General features: G+C 38.9%; 1 protein-coding gene across 2 annotated transcripts; it reads right to left on the bottom strand.

Moving 5' to 3' along the window:
- Nucleotides 1-3,940: 3,940 nt before the first annotated feature.
- On the bottom strand, nucleotides 3,941-17,803 carry PRRG4 (proline rich and Gla domain 4). Of its 2 annotated transcripts, none has more exons than XM_059929635.1 (6): nucleotides 17,640-17,803; nucleotides 16,866-16,978; nucleotides 11,395-11,558; nucleotides 9,951-9,999; nucleotides 8,807-8,939; nucleotides 3,941-4,639 (listed from the first exon to the last, which is right to left on the bottom strand). In XM_059929635.1, exons 2-6 carry the CDS (start codon nucleotides 16,966-16,968, stop codon nucleotides 4,405-4,407), a joined length of 684 nt encoding a protein of 227 aa, XP_059785618.1. In that variant the 5' UTR covers nucleotides 16,969-16,978; nucleotides 17,640-17,803; the 3' UTR covers nucleotides 3,941-4,404. The 2 variants fall into 2 exon arrangements, with proteins under 2 accessions (XP_059785618.1, XP_059785617.1); XM_059929634.1 differs by lacking the exon at nucleotides 17,640-17,803 and adding an exon at nucleotides 17,372-17,633.
- Between the last annotated feature and the right edge of the window lie 1,764 nt (nucleotides 17,804-19,567).

Genomic DNA, 19,567 nt, shown 5'->3' with positions numbered 1-19,567 from the left:
TCTGAATGTACCACAGTTTATTCACCTACTGAAGGACAACTTGGTTGCTTTCAAGTTCTGGCAATTATAAGTAAGGCTGTTATAAACATCCATATGCAGGTTTCTGTGTGGACATAAGTTTTCAACCCATTTGGGTCAGTACCAGGGAGCATCATTGCTGGATCAAATGGTAAAAGTATGTTTAGTTTTATAAGAAACTGCCAAACTGTCTTCCAAAGTGGCTGTACCATTTTGCATTCCAACCAGCAGTGAATGAGAGTTCATTTTGCTCCACATCCTCACCAACATTTAATGTTGTCAGTTCTGGATTTTGGCCATTTTAATAGGTGTGTATCTCTTTGTTGTTTTGATTTGCAATTCCCTAATGACACTCTGTTGGACATGTTTTCATATGCTTACTTGTCACCCAAATATCTTTTTGGGTGAGGTATTTGTTCAAGTCTTCTGCCCATTTTTTTTTTTTAAATTAATTAATTAATTTATTTTTGGCTATGTTGGGTCTTTGTTTCTGTGCGAGGGCTTTCTCCAGTTGTGGCAAGCGGGGGCCACTCTTCATCGCAGTGCGCGGGCCTCTCACCATCATGGCCTCTCTTGTTGCGGAGCACAGGCTCCAGACGCGCAGGCTCAGTAGTTGTGGCTCACGGGCCTAGTCGCTCCGCGGCATGTAGGATCCTCCCAGACCAGGGCTCGAACCCGTGTCCCCTGCATTAGCAGGCAGATTCTCAACCACTGCGCCACCAGGGAAGCCCCCTTCTGCCCATTTTTTAAATCGGGTTGTTGGTTTTCTTACTGTTGAATTTTGAGACTTCTTTGTATAATTTGGATAACAGTCCTTTTATCAGATGTGTCTTTTGCAAATGTTTTCTCCTAGTCACTACCTTGTCTTCTCATTTCCTTGATTAAAGTAATTTTAAGGAGTATAAGTATTAACATTTATGGATTATTCAATTGGATAAAAAAATTGAAGGTGGTCTAAATGTTGAACATGAAGTTATGTTTAATAATAATCAGAGTTTATGTGTATGATACATAGTATTACTTAATGTGTTTCTCTTAAGTTGGAGGTACTATTACTCCTATAATTTAGTATAACATTACTATATTTTTTTGATTTTTAATTTATGTATAGATATACGTCACAGAAGTAAATTCAGTTTTAAGGAGTAATATATTATAAATTTGCCTCAAACAATATATTAAATATTAAAACTGTGTTAAGGAATATTGCACTTTCACAACTGCAACTAAACTGTTTAAATAGAAAGCTAGCACCACTGGGTGAAAGATACATACAGCAATACCATGCTGTAAACATTGTTTTGAAAACATGCAACATGTTGTTCACATTTAACTCATATAATTGTATGCCACTATATGAAGAAGAATGTTTAATTGAAACAAGCAACAAAAATTTACTTAGCGTAAAGTTTATTCACATGTATAAAAAGTGTCTGTGATAACAAATCCGTTAAAACCAAAATATAATCAAACCTGTAGGAAAAATATGCATTCAAAAATGGGTTGCTTTTTCCAGATAATGAAAATGCTGATAAATTTGTACTGAATTGCCTTAAATTCTTGAACTGTTAGGGAAACATTTGTAAACAACAAAAAAATGTTGAAGGAAACACACAATACAGAAGATTGAAGGCATCATTATATGTCATATGTGTTCCAAAATGCTACACAGGCAGGATCTGCAAAAGAATCTAGTTTTTTTAAAAACTACAGAAATTCTAGACACTCTTCTAGTAGTATAAATGTCACATACAACATTTCAAATCAAACTGGTAACTAATTTATTTCACATTCAGTTAGAACAAAAGCAAAATGAATAATATGAAATTAAGCTTTTAAACAGCACTAACAAACTTTTTCTCACTAAAAAATTCTCTTGCACATATAGGAAAAGTACACACATACATAACTTCTCGGAGAAATAGGAAAAAATGATTAGAATTTTACAGGCAAACGGGAAACCAGACACAGAGGACGCTGTTGCTCTAGTTTTTAATTGTTCTGAGAATTTTCACCCAGCTCTGTATAATCACTCAGAGGGCACAAACAAATTAATCAAACCAGAAAACCCACCACCAAAAGTATACAAAGAATAGAAAAGCGTGAATGGGACAGAAATATGTGTCAATAATTTTATATTGATATTTTCCTTTTAATTATTATAAGTATTTGTTGATTATGGTTCTATCACATTTTCTTTTTTATATTTAAAGTAATATGAGCTCAACATTGGATGCTCTACAAATACCAGTTATTTCATAATCTTAATGATAAATTCTAGATTTGTTCAAGTCAGAGCAACAGTTTCACACTTAATGATGGCACATGACAAATCTAGGCTACTGCGGGGGTGACGGGGTTGTCACAGGCTCTGAAGCTAGATTTGCAGTTAGATTCTTGTGAGTCAATGGGAGTAAACAAGTTCATGGAATATTTCAAATTGTGATTCAATAAAAGATATATCGTATCTTGTATTTTTATTCATCCTAAGAAACACATGTGTGAGAATACATATACAGATATGTAATATATGCACCCATATACATTTATGTATATATGACAAATGTTTATACATTTCTCATACAGACTTAGAATTGTCTCTATTTTATAATTTCATAATTTGAGACAGTGTAATTCTATAGGTATGAGATGGGCCTAGAAAAGTGTGCTTGCTCATTCTAAACCTAACTCTCACCAACATGTTAGATTTTGGTCAAGCTATCCTTCTATGCCTTAGTGTGATTGCTAAAGTGAGTAGAGTTTGCCTCCGACCTTTAAAGAGGATTAAAATAAGGGCAAAGTGCAAAGTTACATGAGGAGAAGTGCTTATGTAAGCCAAGGTATGACAAACAGTAAATTTTTTATAGGTAATGTAGGTGGCTTTAAAAAGACTTCTTCCTAATTATATCTAAATGTTGCCAGATGATTTCTTTGTAACACGCAACCAAAGAGACTCTGAAAATATAAAAGGTAAAGTCTTCAGCAGTCTATAATGATTAAGATCTTTCTTTTATCTGCATTAAGATCATGCTGTCTTAAAAGAGAGACATACACTCAAACACAGTATAATATGATTTATATTTTCTAAACATTTAATTTGGAAGGAATTATCAAATGCATGTAAGTTTTAATCTCACCTCTGTAAAAATTACAAAACAAAATACAATTTTATAAATGGTCTTAAATAGGAAAAAAGCAATGCCTGGCAAAAAACATAAAGAACAGAATTTTCTATTTCTCAAGGAGTATTTTTTTTTTGAGCTCCTGCAAAGAGGAAACAAATTCACATATACGTACACACCCACTCAAATAAATTTGTGCACAAACATTCATTCCAGTAGTTTATAGCTTATACTCTACTATGTTCTTAAGGGAAGACTGGTCATATATACAATTAGAAGAAAATACAAAATATAGGTCAAAATGATTACCTGTGGTGTTCTGTGTCTAGACATTAAGAGATACAGGGGGTTGCTGGTAACTTTAATCAATATTATTTTGATAGCAGAAAAGTAAGTTACTTCTTCCAGGTTCTCAAACTATTATTTATAAAATTCAACAAATTTTCCAGATTAATAGTTATAGCCGGATACAGATAATGTAGCAATGAAAATGGGTGTGTCTACTCATCATTAATATGTACAACTTATCAAGTTCTAGTCACTCCTAGATTTGAGGCCTGTATCTTTATTTGGTGGTATAACAACCCTTGCAAATCCGTAACATTGCAACACTGTTTCCTCTGAAGAACTAACTCTCTAGCAAGTGTTTGTTTTGTTTTTTTTTAAAAGAAAACTATTGACCCCACTCCCCATAATAAAACATGACTGATAGCAAGAGTTCACAATAAAAACGTGCAAAATATGGTGAATGCTATGCAATAATTTAAAATAAAAAAACAAGTGATTATATAAAGACCACCAATTTATATTTAAATGCAAAATTCTGTGAAGTATTTCCAACCAAAAAGAAATCCTAAAAAAAGAGTAGGTCAAATATTATGACTTGGGATAATCTAACAATTAGAAATTCTTACCTTTTTAGTATTCAATACAACAAATCTACAAACTTTTTCTGTACAAAGGATACAGATAGTTCCCCAGTTGTAGCTGTGGCATCCATAACAGATTTTTTGAACCATTAAAAGGAACAAAAAAGTGTTCTCTTCTTAACTGCAAAGATACAAAGTTCCTTATCCAGCTGATTATGATCAAGTTCAGGTCCAGGATGCTGACAGATCTCCAGTGGCATAGTACACGTGCTTATTCCTCCTTTCCTCTCTGCAGTTTGTCATAAAGGGCTGAATTGACATGTCTTTTTGGTTCAGGGAAAACAAACCATTTAAATAATGTGAATGTCCTATATCACCAAGACAACAAGGTGGGCTTAGTGAGATGGGAGTGACATAGATTTTTTAAATACCCTAAACCCTTTTGCTGGCCCAGAATATGGTGGTGGCGGTGAAACATTGTGTTTTCTGGTCAGTGCCATTGCCTGTTCATAAGAAGGTAATCCTGTGTCCTCCACTGAAGGTGGCAATGGAGACAAGACAGGCTCCTCAGGTCTTCTGAAAATGATGGAGGGAGTGTGTCTGCCCCTTCTTGCGTAGGTGGCTGAAGAACTAAACAGAGACAGCATTGAGGTCTAGGAAAAGCAGCATTTTTAGGTTAAGATGGTAATATTAAAAAATCCAACCATTTTGATAAAGGTGAACCCAATTTATTTTTAGTTTTAATTTTTTTGGCCATGCTGCGTGGCTTGTGGGATCTCAGTTCCCCAACCAGGAACTGAACCCGGTCCATGGCAGTGAAAGCACTGAATCCTAACCACCAGACCACCAGGGAAGTCCCTGAACCTGACTTATTAATATAACAACAGTTTTATTTTACCCATAAACTCTGAAAGAATCTTGATATAATGGAAAGATCAAGAACTTTGAAGTCAGTCACGGGTAAGAAACAGGATCTTGTCATTTCATAGCTATGTGACCAGAGGCAAGGTAACGTAACTCAGCTTTCCTCCTCTATAAAATGGGGATAATAGATACCTCAACAGAGATGTTTTGTGTGGATTGAGAAAGATGTCTTATGTAAAGCATCTAAGCAATGTCTGGAACACTGTAACAAGGACTCAAAACACGTGAATTCCCTTTTTCTCCTGCTCCTGAATTAAAATTTTCTCAAAGTATGGTGTGAAACCAAATCCAGGCTTTGTTGAAAGGCAGCATAACTCCAAGCCTAGGAAATTGATGCCACAGAGATAGTCAGAACAGCGATGCCCGTCTCTCTCTCCTCTGTTCCCCACTGAATCCCTGCTGCCTTGGTCATCCCTTCTAAACAGGACTTCTATCATATCATTCTTCTCCGCAAAGTCTAACCTGCAGCCTACTTTCCACTGAATCAAGTTCTAACTCCTGTGCCTCCCTTTTCAAAGCCTCCCTTATTCTGGCCTCACTTTATTTTATAGCTCTCTGCTCTTGCCAAGGTAGCCTCTTTACTCTCCTCTGTATGTGCAATGAATTCTCTGGTCTACCTCTGTGGTTTCACCTGTATTGTTCCCTTTCTCAGATTATTATCTTTTCCCCATTGATCTCCATTGATTTAAGTCCAACAATTACAAAAAAATTTTTTTTAATTAAAAAAAAAAATATGGCCTAGTTCAATATGGCCACTGTTTTCACAAAACTCTGTCACCGGGCTTCCCTGGTGGCGCAGTGGTTGAGAATCTGCCTGCCAATGCAGGGGACACGGGTTCGAGCCCCGGTCTGGGAAGATCCCACATGCCACGGAGCAACTAGGCCCGTGAGCCACAGCTACTGAGCCGGCGCGTCTGGAGCCTGTGCCCCGCAACAAGAGAGGCCGTGATAGCGAGAGGCCCGCGCACCGCGATAAAGAGGGGCCCCCGCTCGTTGCAACTAGAGAAAGCCCACGCACAGAAACGAAGACCCAACACAGCCAAAAATAAATAAATAAGTAAATAAATAAATAAAGTAAAATAAAAAAACAGAAACCAAAAACTCTGTCACCTACACCACCAGCCAATGAAATTTGAAATGCAACACAGGTCTGGTGTTTTGAAACTACATTTTCCCTTCTCACTTGTGAATTACAAATTAAAATTTAGACATTAGTAAATTGATCTGTTTAGACTGTGAAGTTGGCTGCCTATGAAGCATCTATGCATAAATTAACCTCTTATCGTTATGACTAATAAGATAATTAAAATGTATAGGTAATCCCCAACCTCTAGTCAATATTTACAGTATTCTTCCCAATAAAAGACAGCTTAGCAGACCCAAAATACTGCAAACTTTTGCAAACTAAATCAATCAATTTGCCCCTTAGAATGCCTTTTCCTTTGGAGGTTATAATGATATCTGGAATTGGACGGGAGGAGAGAGGAAAATTGCAGAGAGAAGAAAAGAAAAAAATCTGTGTAAATCTAGGAACTGGATAATCAGCCCTTCAATAGTTGAGAGGTGACTGATAGCCTCAGAAGTTTACTTAGAGGAGTCAACACAATTCCTCCTCTGTCAGAAATCTGGAATGTATTCACGGTAGGCTTGTCACTTGCCACATTCATTAGCTTGTGACGAAAAGTTCTACTTGTTTGTTTATAGGAAACAGGAGAGACAGATGTTTTATTTGAAGAAATGAATTTTTCCATGTTGACCTTCAAAATTTAAGTTACAGGAACACTATAATTATATTAAAGTCATTAAGTGTCTCCACAGTGATTTCTTACATGATTGAAATCAGAAAGTATGCACCAGGAACATCTCAAATAAGCTGACAGCATTATATTATGCCTATTTTCCTCCATAAAATATAGGGACTAAGAAATGAAAAGATCCTGTTTCCCATTTCTTGGCATGTTTTTACAGAGGAATGAGACAAACTATTCTAACAATGATCTTATTTTTTACTCTTTTCTTTTTCAAATATTCCTCACCCTTCCCCCACTTCCAGACTTGCAAAATGTAGAAAAAGAACACGTAACTCTGCCGCAAGAATTTCTTGGGACAATTGCTGAACGGTACTTTACTAAGTATTTAAAAGTTAATCTTAACACAAGTGAATGTCTGGTTAACCTAGTTTGAAATGTCCCCTATAAAGGGTTTCTGTGAGAATCAAAGTGAGACAGTAGATGTAAAAGTGACCTGTAAACAGTACAGCATTATACTGTACTAACATTAAGTATAACTTTTATTTTTATTTTTTAAAATTTTTTTAAAAACTTTTAAAATAAGAGATACCCAGGTTTTCAAAATTTTATAATAACATACATAGAAAATATGCATAATAATGGCACCTCTTTATTCCCTGTGTCTTTGAATTCTGCTTCTAACCTCATGCAGGAAAGAAGCTAGAAGGTTTCAGAGAAAAAAAGCATAAGGTAAGAAGGTGTAGTGGTGCAGAAAAGTAGAAAAATGAAGAAAAACCGGAAAGAAGAGAGAAGACAATGTCGAGCATGAGGACACTGAACAATGGCTGTGCTCACAGACCTTGAAGGAAATTATTAAATGTGAGGGCACACAGGGACTTCTTGGGGAAAATACTATAAATGGGGTGGAAAAGACGGAAAGATAAAAGGCAAGGAGAGTCTTTAAAGACATATTTTCCGATTTCTTCATTAACCTGTGAGTTTCCAGGTATGCTACAGCTTGTGGGGAAAGACATACTGAATAAAATCTTAGTCAAAAGCCCTAGAAAACAGGAAGAACTTGCTCATTTCCTGTCTGTTAAGTAAGGGAAACCTCTCAGCTTAAAACATAGTGGCTTAAGAAAAATTGCACAAAATTTTCCTTATCTTCTCTCACTTTTCAAAATTTTATAGGATTTACAGAAGTCTCAGACAATCTCCTTAGTCCCTGCCCACGATCATATTAATGCCTCAGGGAGTTGCTCAGGAATGCCAGCTTGGGGATAGAATTACACTATACTTTGCCCCTGTCCTCTGCCCCCTTTGCTGGCATGTCCTCCTCTGCACCCTTACTGTGGGCATCCTTTAAGACTCCGTCACTTGCCTTCTGTCCTTTCATCACACTCAGAGAACTTGCCTACTCTCATGGCTTCAGCTTTTATCCTCCAATGGAGTTATCTTAATTCCGTATCTGTTACCCTAAACTCTTACCTTAACAATAAAGAAAAAGTTTTTATTATGGTAAAATACGTATAACATAAAATTTGTCGTTATAACCATTTTCAAGTGTACAATTCAATGGTATTAATTATATTCACAATGTTGTACAACCATCACCACTATCTATTTCCATAATCATTTCATCACCTGGTTACCATCATTAGCTTCTTCATAGAATTTGAAAGTGTACATAGGGATATATAAGCATTAATTTCGATAGCCTGTTTCGCATGTGGTACTTTTTGTCGAATAAGGTTAGTTCTACACTTTCTCATCTATACTTACAGATAATAGAGAAGATAATAACTTTTTATTCTAATAAGGATGCTGAGATTCTATTATGCAAACAATTATGGCCTTTATGAAGCTTTACTAATGTGTTGGAACTCAGTTAATAGTAATGTACCAATGTTGGTTTGTTAGTTTTACAAATGTACTATGGTAACATAAGATGTTAGCAACAAGGGAGCTGGGTGAAGGATATAAGGGAACTCTCTGTGCTATCTTTGTAACTTTCCTGTGTATCTAAAATTATTCCAAAATCAAAAGTGTATTTTTAAAAAAAGGCAGCCATTTTTTTTAGCCATTTAAAAATGACAGTATAGAACGTATAATAGTGAATTAAATATTTTTATTTGGTACTTACCCTGGATGTCGTTGCCTGTTACACTTAGTGATACAAAGATAGTAACCAAGTAATCCAAAAATAACCAAAAATACTCCAGCAGCAATTAGTCCAGTCAGAAGGCCCATAACATCGATTTTCTCTCTGTTAGCATCTTAAGATAAATCATTAAAATAACATGAATATAACAACTGAAAAGCACCACTTATGATTTCAATAAATTTAATGCTGGGTGTAAGCATGCTATTAAGCATCTAATAATTAATACAGATTACTTTTAAAAGTCTGTGCTAGAGACACGACCAGAAAAAATTTAGATACACTTCCTAAAAGCCCTAGTTCTGACTTCATTTATTTTTAATTTTTTAAAGTTTTTGACCACACTGTGCAGCATGCAGGATCCCCAACCAGGGATCAAACATGCGTCCTCTGCCTTGGAAGCGTGGAGTCTTAACCACTGGACCACCAGGGAAGTCCCTAGCTTCATTTATTTTAAATGTTATATTAAATGGATGAAAGTCAAGACTAAGTGGGATAAACATGTTCTTTGTTCAACTATACACATTTTGGTATTAACTACTAAGATAAATGTAGTAAGCAATTCCAGTGTAGCTATGTAATACAGTCTCCCTATAGCTGGGGCCCGACCTAGGGGGAATGAAAAACGAGCTGGCAAACACAAACAAAACAAAACAAAACAAACCTGACTAAAAAGCAGCTAGAGATGATAAATGTAGATAAAATAAAGGATCTCCTCTCTCTAGGAGATACTTAATTCTACCTAACAATCCTAATTTACCTACTAGCATAAGTATTCCATTCACTTGTAATGGTAAAAAAGAAAAAAAAATTAAAATAGTTTACTATTTTAAACTAATAGAGTCCTACTTTTATTCTGTGCAAGTCTTGACTTAGCTGAACTGTTTAAAATAGCATTAAGCCTATTATCTCATTTCCTTACTATCTCACCAAACTTGATTTTCAGTGTGTAAATAGATGAATGTGGCCTTCTCTGTCTTAGATAGCCCAGTGTATAACTGAGAAATCTCCCTTGGCTTTACAAGGTATGTATGTTGTGCAACAACCAAATTCAAACAATGAAACTAAAAATGTACTATGATAGAGGGTGGGAAAAAACATGAAAATTGATCAATTCTTGTCTTACCTGATTTTGTGGTTGGTCCTTTAATTGAATATTCTTGCCAAAATGTCATCTAAGAGAAAGGTAAAATTTCCAAGTTTATTTAATTTCTTTATTGTCATTTCATTTGGTCTCAATGACCTAGACTAGGGGTGGTAAATGCTTGGCATGTGCCACGGGTAAGATACCAGTCCATTCATGCTGGAGGGCGTGGCTCACTCTAATAAAGTACTGCCACCCACCACTGTTTCTTCCAACTCTGGAATTGGTCAGGGGATTATTGCCAGCACTAGCTCTCTACTACTGTGTGCTGATAGTCTCCCTTCACCTGCCCAGAGCCCTCGCTCAGGCATCCGGGGACGCTATCGCATTAGAGAGTCGATGAAAGTAGCAGAGGTGGAAGTTGAAGCAGAGGACTCATTATCATGTTTGAAAAGGAGTCTGATTTTTTTCTACATTAGGTGAGCCCTCAGTTTCCTAGGAGATTTTATTGAAAGTTATTTATTGATTTGGAAAGACATCCCTGAGACTGTTTAAATTCAGTGTTACTTGAGAGAATGGAAGCCATTTTTAAGGAACTGTGATAAAATTAGAAGATGGGTTTGTGAAAAACAATAGAATTTCAACAGGCACAACTACAAAGCAGAGTAGACTTCCTTTCCCTTCTCTAATAGATGCAGCAGATAATAGCAGGGAATGGAATCTGGGCAAAGTTTTGGAAGAAAAAAGAACTAAGTTTCAGTAACACCTGAATTTAAAGGATACCTAAAGAGGTTCTTATTGACCAAAGAGTAAAATGGGATTCTTGAGGAAGGGGAAAAGGAGCTGGGGTTATTTAATCTACAAAAGTGAAAAATCTGGGTCACTTGTCATTCTTAAAGAATATGCCAGATTATAACAGGGACAGTGCTGGCTGTTTGTTTTGTACCTTTTCAGGATTAACAGATAGGATTTAATTATATTTTAAGGGAGAACTTCTAAAAGTTTATTGCCAAGCAATAAAATCCTGAATGCAGGGACTATATATCTTATCTTCAGTCTCTAGCAGAGCACTTGGCACATAGTAGGTCGTCAATAAGTACTTGAAATATAAATACAGTAATCAAAAATGGTTAAGTCCTAATAGAAAAAATTGCTCTGAGTCTTGAATGATTGAAGCCTGAGTCAGAGAGCTAACTCAAACAATATCCTGAAGTTTAATTCGCTCTGCTTCATGACTGTCTTTGAATATCATAATGTTACACACAGAAAATCACGACATAATTGATAATTTGCTAATTACTATAAGCCCAGTTAAGTATAAAGCCAAGTCTAAATGGGCTAATTACAATATAAGAAAGTAGAAAGAGATAACAGGTATACAATCTGAATTTTATTTAAGGCACATAATCTCTACTGACTGAAAGTGCCACTTTCTTAAGTACAATTTAATAGATGTCTAGCCAATTAACATCATCAACCAAATTACCGTTTTATCTTCATCCACAAAAATTTCTCTGGCTTCCTCATAATTACAAAGTTCTTCTCTGCATTCTCTTTCTAGGTCACTGGGAGTGAAGAGCTCCAAATCAAATCGATTATATAGGAGGTGTCTACGTATGAACAAGTTTGCTTCTTCTTTTGATGTAAAGACTAGCAAAGAAATAGAAAGATTTCAAACACTGATAAAAAATAAGGCAGAAAATTCCTGTTTTAATTATGGTAAAAGCATATAGTTCTTTTGATGTGGTTAAATTATACCAAACTTTCTTGTGTGGTTTTAAAATCTGACAAAAAGAAATATCATCAGTAAAAATAATTCCTGCTAACTATGAAATACAGATATTAACAAAATTCCAGAACATACTTGAGTAGATTATGTCCAAAATTATCAGCATAAATAAAAATTATTTGAGTACCACTTTTCCCTCTAGACAATTATTTTTCCAATAAATGACAGGCCAGATTATTCTATTTCTAAAGCGTTGGTTTCCTATTATCTTGACTGAGAAAAATTAGTCTGGTGTAATGGACAGAGTACTGGACTAAGAGTTAGAAGACAGAGACTCTTCTTTTTGATTTGGCTTAGCTATCAGCTATATCCTGGGATAAGTCACTTATATCTCTGGGTTGCCATTTCCTGAAACAGTTTTTTTTTTTTTTTGGCTTCACCGTGTGGCATGCGGGATCTTAATTCCCTGACCAGGGATCGAACCCATGCCCCCTGCACTGGGAGCATGGAGTCTTAACCATTGGACCTCCAGGGAAGTCCCTGGGTTGCCATTTCCTCATTTGGAAAATGGGAATATGAACTAAATAATAACTAAGATCTCTTTATGTTTTAAAATTATAAATTCATACATTTATATTAAAATTGTTCTATCAGGTTTATACCAAAAATTTTTAAACTTCTAAGCTAATAAAATCATAAGTTAATTATAAGATTAATTAAAAGCCATTCAGTCCCTCCCAAAGGACTAGCTCCCTCCACTCAGCCCCTAAACATGTGTCTACAAAGCTTTATAAGACTCCGTCTACATGCGCATGTAGGGAAGGTAAATGGTAAACACCATAGCTAAGCACAGGTTGACACAAAACCAAAATATCCTACCAAGGCAGTATTTTCAAAACCTGAAAACTTCAAACTCGTTCTGGTGTCACACAAAGCTGAAGCGATCTTGCTCCAGATCATATTACTGAGACTGGAACTCAGAAACTCTCTGAGAACTACCCCAAATGCTTATAAGAATTTAATAAAAGTGTTGGTATTTCTCACTGCTAACCATTACTAAAGGAAGAATATATTAAAGTGGGCAACTGAAAGATGGATCAAGACTGATGACAGGGATTTCCCTGGTGGCGCAGTGGTTAAGAATCCGCCTGCCAGTGCAGGGGACATGGGTTTGATCCCTGGTCCGGGAAGATCCCACGTGCCGCAGAGCAACTAAGCCTGTGCCACAACTACAGAGCCTGTGTTCTAGAGCCCACGCACCACAACTACTGAAGCCCACGCACCTAGAGCCCGGGCTGTGCAACAAGAGAAACCACTGCAATGAGAATCCTGCACACCGCAATGAAGAGTAGCCCCCGCTCACCGCAACTAGAGAAAGCCCGCGTGCAGCCAAAAATAAGACCCAATGCAGCCAAAAAAAATGACTGACGACAGTGCATGGTCTGGAAGACTAATACTGATTTGAGAGTGACCTCAGGTTGGCCATTTATTCTTAGCCTTTGAGAACAGTCACACCTTGGCCAAGATATTTTCCCTACTAATCAATCACCTTTCCAAGCAGGTCTGAATCTTAACAGAGCTGGATTTGTCCAATACAGTAGCCACTAGCCACATATGGCTATTGAGCACTTGAAATGTGGCAAGTGTGAATTGAGATGTGCTGTAAGTGTAAATATACAGGGGACTTCAAAGACATGGTTTAAAAAAATATGAAATATCTCAATGTTTTCTATTGCTTATATTTGGAAATACTGGGTTAAATATTTTGGATATATTAGGTTAAATTAACTACATTATTAAAATTAATTTCACCTTTTTTTTTTTACTTTTTAAAATATGGCTCTAGAAAATTTTTAATTTTTTATGTGGTTCATATTTTATTTCTATTGGCCAGTGCTATTCTAGTGTATTCATTTCTATGTTAGAAATAACACATATGAGCTATTTGAACCAAGGGGGAAGCTAGAATGGGATCATTGGTGATAGTTGTTTTGAGAAATATTCTAAAAGGTAGACCAGTGTGATAAAATATTTTTGTTCTTTCTTCTTCTTAGTCTTCTTGTAGATTTTACACTACCACCTAATGGAGACAGAATGAAAAATTTTCCAAGTCTCCATCATCTCTCATTGGGAATCTTGCAATGGCCCTCTAAGGCAGGGGTCCCCAACTCCCGGGCCACGGACCACTATCGGTCTGAGGCCTCTTAGGATCCGGGCGGCACAGCAGGAGGTGAGCAGCGGGCCAGCGAGCGAAGCTTCATCTGCCGCTCCGCTCCCCATCGCTCCCCATCACTGGCATTACTGCTTGAACCATCCCCCGGCAACATCCGTGGAAAAATAGTCTTCCACGAAACCGGTCGCTGGTGCCAAAATGGTTGGGGACCACTGCTCTAAGGGCTCTCCTTGTCCCCTACAGCTACACCGGTTTCCAATGTGCCTGGTTCTCTCCTGCCTTTGAACTTGCTGTTTCCTCTAAATAGAACTTTCTTCTTTCACTCTGCTCTCTCACTTTCTTCAGGATTTTGTTCAATGTTACCTTGAACCCCATCCCCACTCACCCACCTCTGGCAATCCCCATCTCCTACTATACTTTGTTTTTCTTCATAGCACTTATCACCATCTGGTGTTCTGTATGCTTTACTTACTTGTTACCACTCTGTTCCGCTAGCTAGAAGGAAAATTCCATTAAAGCAGGGATGTTGACACATAGAGGTGCCCAAAAAATTACTTATAAAAATAAATGAATGAACTTGACTTTCCTATAGTGGGAAGGAACTCTTGGACCTAAATTCTACCAGTTGAAGCAATTCAGAGGTATAGTCCGTTACTCAGCTTGGCATAGGTTTAAAATATTAAACCAGTGATGAAGTAACTCTGAGCCTGCCTAACTTAGCTATATTGTACTTACTACATGAAATCTAATTTCAGAATGGAGAATTAGAAATCTGCCTCTGTATTGCTACTTCTCAGACACGCCCAGATCTTTACATTTTATTGGCTAGAAAAGGAGTGCCAAATTTCTCATTGTCGGTCTCCTATTCAAGTCAGTTATCTGAGTTATAAAATGCCCCTGCCCTCCAAATGGGACTTTCAACTTAAAAGGAAAATAAAAAAGCGAGTCATAAATATTTTTATTGTTCCTGAAATGATATTTATGCCAATGAAAGTCTTCACTGGTGTATAAAACATGCCCTCCAGGAAGGGCTGCTGTTTACCACTTCCCTGAGTGTGAAAGTTCTGAATCAGTCCGTGGTTGACCTTAGACTTTCAGTGCCTTATCAAACATCTTCCTGCCTCCCTTATGATCTTAGGAGAAATACTGTCCTTTGTTATTTGGGTTCTAAGTAGCCCTGGGTTTGCTTTTAATTGAAAGAGGCAAACTTCCTTGCCCCTGGAGCATCCCGAACTTCCAGTGAGAGTTCCTATTTTCCCTCTGGCCATTGCTGGAGGATGTACTGGCCTTTGCACTTTTGCATCTGCCTCCTCAGATTGTCTTTCCATCTCTATGTCTCCTGTCTTAGACCATCCTAGGAAGTTGCCTGTGCATTCCCCTATTTTAAGCCCACCAACTGAGATATTCTATTTTCCTCCTCTCTCCTGTCTCCCCATGCTTTCTAAATAAATTCTTTTTAGGTCATTTCAACCCCACCTTTGGGCTTTATCAGAATGCAGCTGAAGGTCCTCTATTTCCCTAATTATTTTTCATATCTACATTTATTATATCTCATTTGCAGATAGAGAGCACTGGCTTCTGTGCCATACAACTCTCCGGAGACAGAGTTACTGCTAACTCACTCTTTCCTCTGCTCTTGAAACTCTGTTTTTACTTCTGTCATAGAGTTTATGGAGATTATCAGTTTACACCCTGCCTCTCCCACTAGATGAAGTAGTCCTCCCGGTCAGGGATTACAGTCTTTCATTTCTACATCTCCAGTGCCTAGCAGAGGGCTTGGCACATAGTATATGTTAATAAAGAGGTTATTATTGAACAAATCAGCTTTTTAAATATACAGGATTCTTCATTTACGTTTCCCACAGATATCTCCAGCCTTCTGCACTCAAGTATGATCTCTAAATTCCTTCCATAGTTTGTGATGTCCTTGAGACTGTCTTTTATGCTGTATCGTGTGAATGAATGAATACACTCACAACCATTCTGGAGATCAGCATCTGGTCCTGCTGAGTATGGATCATCCACCTTATATATGAGTGGACTTACATATATGGTGCAACTTGGGAGGCACCAAGAAGGATTTCCTTCCAAATCTCCCCCATCCCACTGGCTAGCCTATCCAATTGCCTAGAATTCTGCTGTCAGTGTTTGATTCCTTCAGGTTAAGAAATTGCCCTATCTTAACACACACACACACACACACACACACACCCTCCTAAAAGGTCTGAGACACTAAGCTGTATTAATCATTAATAAGTCATCCAGGAGTATTAGTGTAACGGATCCTTCCCAAAAGAAAACAAAGGGTAGGATCTGATGAGAATGAATAAGGGACAGGAATGTGTGGAGAGGTAGATCCAAAGCACTGGCACTGAGTAGGGAAGTACAATGACTAGGCAGGGAGAAATGAAAGCCAATTTTTTTTTCTTTTCTGTTTTTTCTGGTTAGGCTTTCAAAATATGGGCAGGAATCAGTCTAAGACCTGGAGTCCACAAGGTATGGAATTCTAGGTTAGCAAGCCCCAAACCTAATCTTCTCACACCTTCTGACTTTACCCAGATAACCAGGCATTTAAAAGTAAAAAAGGACCTCAGAGATCATTCCACTCCCCACCCCCCATCATTTTACAAGCTGAAAGGGGTTAAGTAACTTGCCCAGAGTCTCCTAACACATCCGGACTAGATCCTGGTCTCCCTGTCCATCTTTCCAGGAAGAACTGGAAGAATTATGCTCATTATAATTACCACATAGCTTCATCTAGAAAAATGGCACTCACTGATTTTCAGAAGTTGAAATAGGTTTTCCATTCAGTTAACCACCAACCTGGTCTTAAATATATACTTACCAAAAGTAACTCACAGAAATGAATGTGTATAAATTGCACTTAACATAACAAACCACAACATTACCAAATAAACCACAAATTAAAGGACATTCTAGTGCTTCTATGATTGATGGGGGCATGTAATTTCAAAGACTGCACTTTCTGGTTTGAGCTCTGCAATCCGACTCGGGTTTCCAGGAGGGTTTTCTTGGAGCCGGAAGCCAGGCTTACCTTCTTCTCCTGCATGCCTAGACTCCTCTGGACCTCCTGTGCCATGAGGAAACGCGAAGGTAACTATGCGCAGCTGGCTGAGTAGCAGCAGGAGTGTAAACATAGTCTGGCAACTGTCAAACAAACCGAAACAAACAAAATAACCAACCAACCAACAAAAAACACGTCAAAAAAGCCCCCGGCTCAGCACTTTGAGTTCCTGTGGGAACTGAGTCACCTACCTGTTGTGCTCAAAGCCACCGCGCGACTGCGCCCCGCGCGCGGTTTCGGTCGCCGGCGTCCGACCCGCGCCCGGAAAGCGGCCCCGAGAGCGTGCCCGGGGACAAATGCCGCCTCCGCCCTACCCCTCGCCTCCCCACCCCACCCTCCGGACTCCGCCGACGGCAGAGCGGGCACCTATCGCCGCGGCCTCCCTCTGCTTTCCGATGGAATCGAACCCGGTCCGCCGAGGTGGCCCCCTTCGAGTCACCCACTCCCCGTCGGGGCCGAGCCGCCGGACCCCGCACCTGCAGCTCCGGGCGCATGTTCCAGCAGCTCCCGGGCCGGAGCCCCGTGCTTGGGTAGTCCCTGCGGCCGCCAGACCCTCCGTCTCGGCGCCCCCAAAACCCTCGCCTTGCTCTCCACAGGGCCGGAGTGGCCCGCACGCTCGAGGAAGCGCCTGGGGTCCGCGGAGCGCCGCCCTGGCCGGCACGGGGACGCGCGGCGCAGGCCCAGCCTTGATCCCGGGAAGCCGCGGAGCTGTGGGAAAAGGAGGAAGCAGCTCCTTGGAAGTACCTGGCCGCACTCCTCCTCCCGGGGGCCGGCCCACCTGCGGCGGGCGGGCAGTTGGCAGGCGTCTCCGGGGAGCCGCCCCTCGCTGTCGCTGTCGCCGTTGCCGCCGCAGCTTCTGCCCTGAGCCCTGGGCGAGCCCGGCCGCCCGCAGCCAGTTCTGGCCCCGCCTTGGCGCGCCGGGGTCAGGTTTGGGACTAGTTTCTAGATCCCGCGTCCTCCGCCGACTCAGGGGAGCGTGTTCGGCTCCCAGTAGCTAAGCAGAGCGCCCCACGGAGCGTCCGCGGCTTTTCGCTTTGGGTTCCACTAGGCTAGGGGCTCTGTCTTGACACCTTAGGTCTCAAAGGGTGGTCCGCGAAGGAGAACAAAACATTCATCGGAGAAGTACTGTGAAATGGGAAGTGACCTTAAAAATTAATCGATTACGTTGGTTCTCAAATCGTGGTCCCCCAGGTCTGGGTCATCTCCAAGATCCTTTCAAGGGGTCTCCGAGGTCAAAATGATTTCCTTTATGGTACAAAGACATGATGTGCCTTTTTCACTTTCATTCTCTCATGAATATACAGCGGAAATTTCCAGAGGCTGTTTGACGTGTAATGATGTTATCACTCAGCTAACAGGGCGCCTGCATGTGTATTGTGTTTTCCAGTATTTTCTATGGTAGTAGGTTTAAGTATCAATATGTACATTTTTATAGAGATTCAAAGAGATTAATAAAATTTGCTTGTTCTTAGTGCTTTCTGTACTGTTATTCGCTATCTTTAGTCATACCTGGCAGGATAGCTGTAACATCATTTTTTCAAACAAGTAGTCATCTGAAATCTTGAGCTTTTCTTTGAGCCTAGGCAGGAACACAACAAAAACTAAGTACACTTTGTTGTCTTGATTTGAAATAATATTTTGAAAATTTCTCAGTTTAACAGGTAATATGATAAATACCATTAGATAGAATTCACATAAGTAAAAGCTCTTTGGGGTCCACCACCTATAATGACTTAGAGCATTTGGCAGTATGAACACAAACTTCAACCACTATGGAGCTGCAAGATATTTTGAGATTAGGTAGCAAAGAGAGAAGAGAGAGAGTCAGTAACAACATTGTTCAAGATTGTCAATTTCTTCTGTTATTTATTTGCTGTATTCATCTTCTTATTTTGTATCATTTGCTTTTTTAACGTCACAGTATTCTTACGCTTTTCTCCCAAAACATTTTAAATGCTTTTATTCTGGCCATCTGTAGAATTGGGCCAGATATTATGAATCTCATTTTACAAAGGATACTGAAGCATGAAGAAGTAAAGGATCTTGGAGAGTCACTGGTCAAGTAGTAGCCCAGCTCTTGACTCTTTCCAGTGCTTTTTTGAGTTATTACCAAGCAGTGGAGGGCAGGAGAGAAAGAATTATTTCATTTCAAAAGAAAGAAAAAAAAATCAGAGCAATGAGATTAATGGACTTGGATTAGTATGATAATGCATCTCTGAGTTTGAGCACATACCCACCCACCTACCTGTGTGAACTCAAGAATGAAATGGAAACTCGCTCTATTGTGTGGGCATGAGGATTGACTCAAAGACTGTGACAGGAAATGTTAAGGTTGCAGCCACGAAGCTCGGGGATGTTAAGGTCACATCCACATCCTTAAAGGCACAGCGATAACTGTGTCATCAGACTACTCAGAACAGAAGATGCTACTTTACTGAACTTATGTTTCTGTGACATTTTAGCCTTGACATTTCAACATTGGCTGTTTGCTGTTTTAATTTATCCCCGTAAAATCAGTAGGTGGAAAATGAAAGACTCCTACTGTTCAAGGCTGATTATATATCTCTATGCAGGTATTTTCAGATTCAACAAATAGGCAGAGGGGTTAAAGTTTTTACTTTAAACATTTGCTTAAAGCCCTCTAAAGGAACTTTTGACTAGAGCTCACATTT

The sequence above is a fragment of the Balaenoptera ricei genome, chromosome 8 (assembly GCF_028023285.1).
Source record: "Balaenoptera ricei isolate mBalRic1 chromosome 8, mBalRic1.hap2, whole genome shotgun sequence".
Taxonomy (NCBI): domain Eukaryota; kingdom Metazoa; phylum Chordata; class Mammalia; order Artiodactyla; family Balaenopteridae; genus Balaenoptera; species Balaenoptera ricei.
Note: the sequence above shows the minus strand (reverse complement) of the source record. Positions and strands in the feature narration are given on the sequence as shown.